Source organism: Sardina pilchardus, chromosome 22, assembly GCF_963854185.1.
Source record: "Sardina pilchardus chromosome 22, fSarPil1.1, whole genome shotgun sequence".
Classification (NCBI taxonomy): domain Eukaryota; kingdom Metazoa; phylum Chordata; class Actinopteri; order Clupeiformes; family Clupeidae; genus Sardina; species Sardina pilchardus.
In genome coordinates this window covers 15,375,118-15,386,148 of record NC_085015.1, presented here as the reverse complement: position 1 = coordinate 15,386,148, position 11,031 = coordinate 15,375,118, and the positions used below count along the sequence as shown (strand labels likewise).

The following is an 11,031-nucleotide window of genomic DNA, read 5'->3' as shown; positions in this document are numbered from 1 at the left end:
TTTTTTTTCCTGTTGAAATTGGTGTGGAGTGTGTGAAACATCTGGCATCAGTGGTAAGTTTAGTAAAAAAGGAATTTTTAAATTATCCTCATCCGTACATCCACTTGTTCTAAATAAAGAGTCTCTGAACCTCCGAACACAATGTGCATTAATTACATTCCTAACTCCTGGTCACATTAAAGTCTAATTAAATTTCTCTAAGAAGGTCCTGATAAGAGCCTATTGTGCTATAAAGTGACGTTATATTGGAAAGGGCTTACACATAATTATGAAAGAAAACTAAATGACAAACACCACAGCAGTGCTATAACTTCAATACATGCACAAGTAAAGACCTAACATTAAAAACTGTTTTTTCTAACTAGGGAACTTGATAATGTCAATGAGGACAATTATGTAATAATTTAATATAAGCTTTGGATTTAGTTAAATTATATGAAACACAACACTACTCTCTCAATGAGGGAGATAAAAACACACGCTCACACACACACGCACACATAGAGAGAGAGAGAGAGAGAGAGAGAGAGAGAAACATACCATTCTAATCCCTACATTCTAATAAAGATACCAACACACACACACACACACACACACACACACACACACACACACACAGGTTCTCACATAAGAATATTTTACATTGCCTGTACATCCACAGCAAATATCGCAAATCTCATCTACGCACTCAAACAGCAAAGAAGCAAGCACAACAACACAAAACCACAGAGACCTTTTTACCCCTTTGATTACACTTACGAAAGAAAGAAAGAAAGAAAGAAAGAGGAGAGAGCACACACACAAGCAAATACAATCACAAGCCTCCTTTTTGTGCAGCACAAATCAAAACTCTGCCACAGAAGGGGGTAGTTCACCGGGTCAAGCTCCCGAATCGAATCTTGTTGCAACAGCACATAACAGTTATCTCCTGCAATAAAGGCACTCTGTGCGGCCGGCTATGGGGTCCTATAAGTCCTACCTCTCCGCTCCAGACTGCTGGGAATTGTTGACATTTATCAGGTCTGCATAGGGATGGCGACTTGAGATTACACTGTGTAATCTGCAGCGGGGTTTTGTGTGTGTGTGTGTGTGTGTGTGTGTGTGTGTGTGTGTGTGTGTGTGTGTGTGTGTGTGTGTGTGTGTGTGTGTGTGTGTGTGTGTGTGTGTGTGTGTGTGTGTGCGTGCGTGCGTGCGTGCGTGTGTGTGTGTGTGTGTCTAGGGCTATGGGGAAACTTTAATGAATGAGATGAAAGGGATGGGGTGACGTGAAGTGGGTGAGATCACCTCTCAGTCTGTGAATGCTCTAGGGAGGATGCTGAGAGAGAGAGAGAGAGAGAGAGAGAGAGAGAGAGAGAGAGAGAGAGAGAGAGAGAGAGAGAGATTGTACTGATACTCCGACAGAAACATGCCGGCAGGGACAAACACCGATTGGCACAATTGACTGTTTGAGTGCTTAACTCTCCCTCCCTCACGCATACACACACACACATACACAAACCACACACACACACACACACACACGCATACACGAATACGCACACAAACACACACACACACAGAAATCTATACTGATAAAAAACAAGGTGTGAAAGCCTGTATCGAACAATGCAATTACACCACACCACACACTGTGCTGTCTATGCACACCAAACACACAGTCGAGATTTGCTCACGGACACACACACACACACACACACACACACACACACACACACACACACACACACACACACACACACACACCATTCTACATGACCACATCACCTTTGGAGATACAGGGGTCTTTTTTTACCACTGAATGGGATAAAGAGTATGAAACACAATTATACAATGATTCTGGAAACACCATCCATTTTCTAAAATAATTCAACTGAAAAAAAAGTAAGAAATAATATTTTAAAACAGTAGCCTATATCCACAGTAAAGCAATTGGTGTAGGCTATGCTGTGGATTTCAACCTAACTAAAAAAAAATGTTGCACAAAATCCTGATTAGATTATTTTCGTCTAAAAATTCCAATTAAAATCTAGGAAGCAGTGAAGGAATTCATCAACCAAGGTCGGTCTGGTGAAGTAATCAAGACAATTACAACCATAAATAGGCCTAGCTGTCTCTTCCGCTGGGCTATTGGGGCTACTCAGAGGACATGAAAGGGCAAAAAGGGAGCAAAGGGCCAGACATTGAATCAGGGGGGCAATTTAGAGGTAAATGAATTCAATTTGCAGCTCAGATTTATCGGCGTGGGGCAGGATAATCTGACCTTGTTTGTGATCTTCATGCAGGCCTGTTGGCCACTTAGGCCTACTTGACATAACATTGTCAACGAGGAGGACAAAAGGATCCACTTGATAATATATTTAAATAGAATCAGTCTGCTATGGTTTCTATAGTCTAAGCAGTATATCTACAGTTCAAGTGCCAAAAAGTTGGTCTAACATATTAACCACATTAAACACAATCATAGCCTAACAGCCAACTGTGGTGACCAGAGAGTTTGGAGGGTGAGCTAGTTTACTTTCAGTAAAGGCCTCTTGTTTTCTGGCACACTGTCAATCACGGGGGGGGGGGGGGGGGGGGGGGGGGGGGGGGGCAAATATATATGCACATTTGGGTCACATAGGCTATGCACCTATGAACACGTGCATTCATACATGTGTCAACATACATGGTGATATATGATAATGAGCTTTATTGGCCGGCCCAACACTAACAGAAAAACACTGCCTCAAAAGGCTATATATATGCACATTTGGGTCACATAGGCTATGCACCTATGAACACGTGCATTCATACATGAGTCAACATACATGGTGATATATGATAATGAGCTTTATTGGCCGGCCCAACACTAACAGAAAAACACTGCCTCAAAAGGCTATTTTGAACACTTGTAGTTTAAAGTTTTAAATGTGCAAAAACAAACTATACATTTGTAGGCTATACAATGTAAAGTTTATTCACAACAATGGTAAAACAAAAATAAGAAAAAATAAAACCTAATTGCACAAAATGAGACATTTTTAAAGTTGAAAAATTGTCCAATGGCTGATACTTTTCAGTCCTCCTAAACTGCCTGCTTTGCAGGTCAGGCAATCAGCTTCGTATTGATCTCGACCGAGACGAAAACATGGAAATTACGTTTCAATTAGTCAGTGAACTTGCACTTGCTTTTCGGCATAGCTGAAGATGCCGGATGGTTTTGCACGTTGCCCGGTAAACAAGGAAGTGTGCGCTGATGAGGTGAATAACCAATTAAATTGTTTCGGCCGAGAATATCGACCAATGGCGGTAAGGTCAGGCTCTACACTTCAACTCAATGCAAAGCGAAGTTAGCGAACTGTAGGGGGAGGGCGTGATTAGCCTACTAAGTGAATGAAAGAGCAATGCAAATTCGGTGAAAACACGTTAGGCTAGAATAACAAAATCCTGGACGATTCTGAAATTCCGCCCGGACACATTTTTAGGTTTCAAAAAGAGGACATGTCCGGGAAAAAGAGGACGTCTGGTCACCCTAGGTGAGAGACAAGGTATTTTTGGCATAATGGGAAAGCTGTAGGCCTACGTGCCTTCTCTTGACCAGACAAGCCAGAGTGATAGTAGGCTGTAGGCATTGCTAAATCAGAGTCATGAGTTCTTTTGAATTAACTGGCATTTATATGATACATAACATATATGAATCCATATTTTCAGTCTACAATATTCTGTCACCTTTTTACAGCTGTGCTTGTACTTCACCTTGCAGTGGACCTACGCACTCCTCTGCACGTACACAGTGTCTGCTGTCTACAGTAGGCTACAGTAGCCTAGCCTGCCATAGGTCATATAAGGACATAGATAAATGTGGACACAGTGACACTGGACACCCTTACTCTATCGAGGAAAACACATCCACAACAAGTTTCCTGAACAAATATGGACATCACATTGATTTTCTTTCAATGGATATAAGGAATCATTCGCTTTCAACCCACGGACATGTTATGCATTACATAACTTTCGCTTTACACAACATTCTGATTTCATAAAACGTGGTTAGGCAACTTGATGACGTAGGCGGAGATAGTTCCTTTACGAAAGCGAGGTCAAAATGGCTGCCTACTGCATGTGAAGAGGACGCAACGGATGCCGGTTTTGAGCTTGAGGAATATGTATAAAACACCATGTAGCCGACTCACAGGTATGTGTAGACATGTGCAAAGGCGGCTTTTAACTAGATGCTTGAAATACGCGATTATTGCGATGTCATATTCATTGAGGCTGATGTTGATATTCTTTTAGCATCTCGGCTAACGAGAGCTAACCTCAGCCAGTGGTTGTCAATGTGATAGCGAATGCTGTTTAGCTAGCGCCCTAGAAATGCCAGTTGACCTTTCGTAAAGGTCTTCTTTCACTCCTCCGTCCAGTTATATTGCCAATGTAAAGTAACCTTCATAAAGGTTGAAAGTAGAACGTGCTGGTATATCTGAGACGCGTTGTAAAGTCATGCATGGAACCGACACGACATGGCTTTATCGTTAGCAGATACGCTACCTTAACGTTATTGGACGGGCTCTGTTATCACATAGTTAGCACATTGTCATTAGGGAGGAAGTTAACGGTGGCTGGCCAACAGTCTTGTTAATCAACAACGCGTAGTTGTAGAGAATGTCATGACTGAAATGTCAACATCCTATGTAATGTTACACGTGAAGATGCTAACAGTTGGATTGTTAACTTTAAATACTAGTGGATAACTTCAGCATTTGAAGGTGCGCAGGTATTATGTACTGAAGGTGTTGTCAGTGCAAATAGCCATTCATGTTTATGAATTGCTACATTAAAGGTGAGCCCTTATGTCAGAAGCACATGGTAACGTCAGCTGATGTGTTATGGTTGCAGGTCTGGTGGGGGCCACTGTGAATAAGAAGCTAACGTTATCAGCTAAGGCAGCTAAATGTCAACTGAGTTCCCTTAGCCTGGCTCAGCTCCGTACGACAGACTCCAAAGAATGGCTTACATTCCAGCAGTTAAGCTTTCTGAAGCGACAGGTAAGCTAATATCTACTCCATACACTTGTAACACAGGTCGGTTGGATGTAAATACACCTGACCTCGCATATTGTCCCAGACCACATCCTCTCCCACCCAAAGTTGCAGTCAGAGAAGGCATTGTATACAAATCCACTATCATCATCATCACATGGTCTCTACAGCATCACACACCTCATGATCAGTTTGAGATGTAAATAGTGCTCATTCTGGTCCCTGCATGTCAACAACAATCCTAAGAGCCTCTTGTGGAGAGACAATGCACCTCAGGGCATTGTCTGTTGCTACTACATGTACAGTAGGCTATGATCATGAATGCGCTATATAGATCACAGACCACTGAAAAAATTGGATGGAACATTAAACTCATAACAGGTGATCTCATCACCAACTGTCACCAATCTACATTCTAGAATCTAGATGACCTTTTCCACTGAGCCAGCCTCATGATGCCCGAACACTGTAGGGTCACCTGACCTGACACACTGCCATTCTCTGTGACGTTGATTGTTTTGTTATTGGCATATAACAGTTAAAAGTTTATTGTGTATATACTTTTAGGTTAGTGCATATGCTCTTCACAACCACCCTCATCATCTTCCCACTGTTTATCTTGACTGAGAACTAAAATAGTAGTAAAAAAAATAGTCTTTAGCTATAACAACAGCTAAAATAGTCTTTAGCAATGACAACAACAATTTCGAGGAAACGAGATGCTTCATCTCAAGGGGCTATCCTCTTAAACAAATAAAATCTAAAAATTCAGCAACAGCAATAATAACAGCGATTGAAAAGTGTGTGAACGCCTCTGACCTGCTCTCTCCTGCGTTGCTCAGTATGTGGTGCGGCACAGCGGGGCCCTCGGCCAGCGCCCCAGACACAAGCAGGAGCCCGTGTCCGCTATGCTGGAGGACCGGGGGGACCTCTTGATGCAACAAATGCAACAGGTCCCCACCATCCAGCCCGTCGCTGGCGTGGCGGTTCCGGCTCCGGCTCCAGGCACCCCGGTGGACCTCAGCAATGAGCCAGAAGCAGACCGCGAAGCCCGCTTGGAGGCCCGGCAGTGGAAAGAGCTAAAGGTGGAGTACTCTCAGCTGCCGGACATCTACGCCAGGCTGTCCAAGATTAAACTCACAGGTCAGTCTACGCACGCCTGTCCGAGATTAAACTCAGGTCAGTCTACGCACGCCTGTTCGAAATTAAACTCGCAGGTCAGTCTATGCACGCCTGTCCGAGATTAAACTCACAGGTCAGGCCCAGGACACTGCTGCTGACTGTTGGTCTAGTGTAGAACGCTGATTTTGGTGTGTAGTTGTGTTGTCTGTGAGAGGCTCTTGTAGACCTTTTTTAAAGGTGCAGTTTGAGGAGGGCTGTGATGCTATAAATAGCACAGGCTCTTGAAGAACTGAACTAGCCCATAACATGGAGTATCAGGCTACTAAGCTAACATCACCTTTTTGAGGGACACCAACACCAATATTACTTTTAAAGGAACACACTAAGGTTGTTTTTTTTTTGGGGGGGGGGCTTATTTACCATCTAGTTAGATACGAGTATGCATACCCTCTTCTCTGTTAGCCTAACTTGCCATAATTCACCGGAAGTTTTTGAGTGCACTGATGTGGTGTATGATGATGTAAAACGCTGACGAACGATATAATAGGGTTGACTCCCGGTTGAGTTGTGTGTATCCTGTGATGAACCAGCCATGCTAATACCGATGCAACAGGTGGGCAGTGTGTCTGCCTGTGTGCAAATGAGTTCAACTGAACTTCTCACATGTGAGTGCTCTGAGGATTCATACATACACAACTGTGCTGTCGATCCTTTTGCTGGGGGGCTAATGGTAGTGGGATGGATAAAGGGGCTGGGGCTAGCATGCAGTAGCCTGACAAGTCATGAGTTTGATTTCCAACTGCCGCCATCGTGACCTTGAACAAGGCACTTGACCTTGAGTTGCTCCAGGGAGTCTGGCCCTGCATGTAATTGACATCTAAAAGTCGCTTTGGATAAAAGTGTCAGCAATAAAAAGATAAAGATCAGTAAACTTGTAGCTCCCTTTTAGTGATTTTAGCTTCCAGTGAATTATGCTAAGCTAGGCTAACCGTGTCTAGACTGGGTTATTGCATGTACAGAAAAGAGACGGCTTTGTTTACTCTTATGTAGCACTCCATATGTTTATTTGTGTTTTAAATCTGTTCCATTACCGTATATATATATACACTACTCAAAAAAGTTAAGGATATCTGGCTTTTGGGTGAAATTTAAAGCTGTAAAATGTAACACGTTCAAGCTACAGTGGTATTATATCATGAAAGTAGGGCATTTAAGCATGCAATGTTAATTTCCTATCTCAAACAATTTATTGAAACTAAGGCAAACAAATTTCACCCGAAATTTCAGCCGAATGTCCCTGATTTTTTGCGAGTAGTGTATTTCTGGTTGCTGACTATCTCCCATTAGAGGCTTTTAAAGTTCTTTGTGACTTCTTGTGGGGATAGTCTTCCCATAATTAGAAAATGGTTATAGTTACGGCCAGTGCTTAACCTAGAAATGCCTCTGTGATTGTGACAGCGTTGGTCGCCACCACGGCAGCGGCAGGCTTTGCCATGGCTCCGGTGCCCTTTGACCCCACCTGCTTCCTGTTGGCCACAGTGGGAACAGGCCTGTGCTCCTGCACTGCCAACTCCATCAACCAGGTCAGTGCATTAAAACCACATTGCTCCTGAGGCGGCCGGCCTCTCAGCCCTGCCAAGAAGCAGCACGTCATCTGTGTGTGTGTGTGTGTGTGTGTGTGTTTATACACTCATATGCACACATGTTGCGCATTCCTGTGTGTGTGTGTGTGTGTGTGTGCGCGCGCGCGCGTGTGTGTGTCTGTGTTTATACACTCATATGCACACATGTTGCGCATTCGTGTGTGTGTGTGTGTGTTTTCTTCCTGCGATAAGATCAGAGGACACTGTCCATTAGATATGTCACCAGAGCCGTGAGTCAGTCGCTGAGGTATTTTCGGTCATTTAGCAGCGACCGATTACCACTCTGGCAGCAGAGAGCACAGGACTCCCACTGCTGCCCAGGGAGCAGAGCGGATCTGGAGCGGAGCTGGAACGGATCTGGAGCGGAGCTGAGCCGGAGCTGGAGCCGGACTGTGTTTGCTTTAGGCTGCTCGTGTGAAGCTGCCCATAAGGCCGTTAGGGCTAAACGGTTAATGGTCCGCTGTGTTTTCGTCTGGGAACGATACGCGACTCAGCATCTCCTTTTTTGGAGGGCGACAAGTGTGTGTGTGTGTGTGTGTGTGTGTGTGTGTGTGTGTTTGGGAGACGGGGGTGGTTGGTTGTGTTGGTACGCGCTGTGTGCTAAAAGACGGATGAGGCCTTGGTCGTACGCTGGCACAACTTCAGCCAGATCTGCAGGGGCCAGGAGAAAACACAAATGTGCAACCTCACCACGGACACACACACACACGGACACACGGACACACGGACACACGGACACACACATGCTGCCTCTGTGAGTTATTGTGCAGGCATCACCCGTCGTTGTAAAGCACAGGATTCTTCTTCAGTTGGATATGTAAAACACCAGACACACACACACACACACACACACACACACACACACACACATGCTGCCTCTGTGAGTTATTGTGCAGACATCACCCGTCGTTGTAAAGCACAGAATTCTTCTTCATTTGGATATGTAAAACACCAGACACACACACACACACACAATGCCTCTGTGAGCCATTGAACTCCACAGAATTCCCCTTCCGCTGCATATGTCAAACACGCAGTGCGAGACCTACCAAAATGCTGTCATTATTCCACTGCCAAGTGCTCGTTCACATTCGCCTCCGTTTCCACCCCCTACCGTCCCTCTCTACTTAAAAATGATTGGGAGTGTGTGATTGGTCGCTGAGTGTTCTGTTTTTTTTTTTTGCAAGGGTCATAATCAGAGCGTTGTCGTCATTGTTGCTTACACGCCATCGGAATGCACTCTGTGACTAAAGAGCAGTACTCATAAAGGCTGACCTTTTAGACCCATACACACACGCACACACACACAAACACACACACACGTACACATACATACATACACACATACACATACTCTTCTCACCCCAAGACTGCCGCATGACTGACACCATTAAGTGCTAGCCGTGCTCTGTAATTTTCAAGGTCAGCCCCTCTGGCGAATCGCTCAGCAGGTTCTTTGGCGCCCTTTAGGCAAGATGCCAAAGGCCGCATCATCTCGTCAGAAAAAAAAAAACCCTCCTTGTTTCCACTTCCTGTCCTGTCTCTCGCCACTACCTGACCTCGCCGTTTCAGCCGCGCTCGATCGCGAAACATACAATTAGCCCATACCTAAGCACGTCTGTCTCCGCCTAGCTTCCTCTGAAATGTCTTCATCCCAACTAGGTCACACCGCTTTATAAATGCTGAGTAAATATTTGCGAGGATGTGTGTGGGTGGAGTTCGTAGGTAGTCCGGCTGTTTTTTTTTCTTTCCTGGGGGGTTTTGTGTTGTTTTCCTTGTAGCATTCTCAAGGTATGACTTTGGCTGCTACTAAGCCTTGAGTGCCTGACGTAAGGCAGAGCTATTGAAAAGGTAAGCACAGGTGTGCAAACAGAAACGCGCTCCTTCGTGATGGATACCTGCCTCTGCCTCGGAGCGAGACAGGCATATTCAGAGGATTTCAGTGTCAAAAGATCTGAAGGACAACCGCAATCAACATCGATGTCTCTGCACTCGGAGCCTACCGACGTTCTCTCTCTCTCTCTCTCTCTCTCTCTCTCTCTCTCTCTCTCTGTCTCTCTCTGTTTCTGTCTGTCTGTCTCTCTCTCTCTATCTATCTGTCTCTGTCTCTCTCTGTCTCTTGGTCTCTCTCTCTCTCTGTCTCTGTCTCTCTCTCTCTTTCTCTCTCCCTCTCTCTCTGCTTTGGCCTTGAGGCTGCTTCTCTTTCTTCCTCCCTGTCAGGTGAATCTCCTGATTTGCTGTCCTTATGTGGTCTCTTCCTCCTCCTCCTCCTCCTCCTCCTCCTCCCTTCGTTCCTTCCTCTCCACAAACCGCCAGACAGGCCTTGAGGCGCACTTAACCGACAGCAGTGTGTTAGTCAGCATCCGTGAAGTGCATCTCCCCCTACACATACCAACACAGCGTGGGAATGCACCAGCGGTCGTGGCAGTAGCGGTGTGATGTGGTTCATTTTCCTGGCTCCATGGCGAGCCAGCCAGCCAGCCAGCCAAGGGCCCTCAGGGCCGAGTCTCTCCCCAGCTTCAGTGCTCCGTACGGGGCCAGGCCTCTCGGGTGGAGTCCTTGAGGCGGACTGGAGCTCCGGTGCTTGTGAGGACGTGACTGATTCAGAGCGGCCCCCAAAAGCATGTCTTGTGCAGATCTGATGTGTCTGCCTTTGAAGTCGCGCTCTCTTTGAAGACCTCGGGCTAATTGCCCTTTATGTAACGCAAGAGGGTGGGAGGAGTTGTCGGCATGCCAGTGATTTTAAAGAAGCATATGCACAAACGATCGACAAGAACGTTGACAATATTTTTTGTCAAATCAAATCATAAAGTACAGTAAAATGAAAGTTGATCGTTTATAAGTTGATAATATTAAAGGCGTTTTTTTCACTTTCTGCATAAGTATTTCAAATGGCGTTGACTTTCGATCTTATGTGCTATGAAGTGTGCAAGATTTAGAACAGACCCCGACGAGCTTCGCCTAACCGCATTTGCAATTTAGCACTTACGGACTCCTATCTGCGCGGTAGGTCTGGGCCTCCCTTAATTCCTCCGGAATCTTCTAATGGTTACTTAATGCCATCACTCCCGTCGAAGTGACCTTGTGTGGTGCCGCCGCCGCCGCCGCCGCCGTGCGAGACAGAAAGGCAGCGGAGCAGGAAGCAGACGATTTCTTCTGGGTTTTAAGCGTAATTGAATCCGGAGACGGCGGAGGCTTTCTTGTGGTCGTTGGCGGGCATGCGGGGCATTTACGCCAAGGCCCCT

The 11,031-nt window shown here is 45.4% G+C and overlaps 1 protein-coding gene and 1 non-coding gene across 2 annotated transcripts in view; both read left to right on the top strand.

Moving 5' to 3' along the window:
• Positions 1-3,691: 3,691 nt before the first annotated feature.
• LOC134069567 (protoheme IX farnesyltransferase, mitochondrial) overlaps positions 3,692-11,031 on the top strand; it is a 53,300-nt gene continuing 45,960 nt past the window's right edge. Inside the window, exons 1-4 of the mRNA XM_062525545.1 lie at positions 3,692-4,177; positions 4,879-5,027; positions 5,864-6,164; positions 7,602-7,726. Coding sequence (XP_062381529.1) covers positions 4,123-4,177; positions 4,879-5,027; positions 5,864-6,164; positions 7,602-7,726 — 630 coding nt within the window. The 5' untranslated portion in view covers positions 3,692-4,122. The remainder of the gene's footprint in view (positions 4,178-4,878; positions 5,028-5,863; positions 6,165-7,601; positions 7,727-11,031) is intronic.
• Positions 6,717-6,826, top strand: LOC134070733 (small nucleolar RNA U6-53/MBII-28). The gene has a single exon (XR_009936971.1). It is a non-coding gene; the product is annotated as a small nucleolar RNA U6-53/MBII-28 (small nucleolar RNA).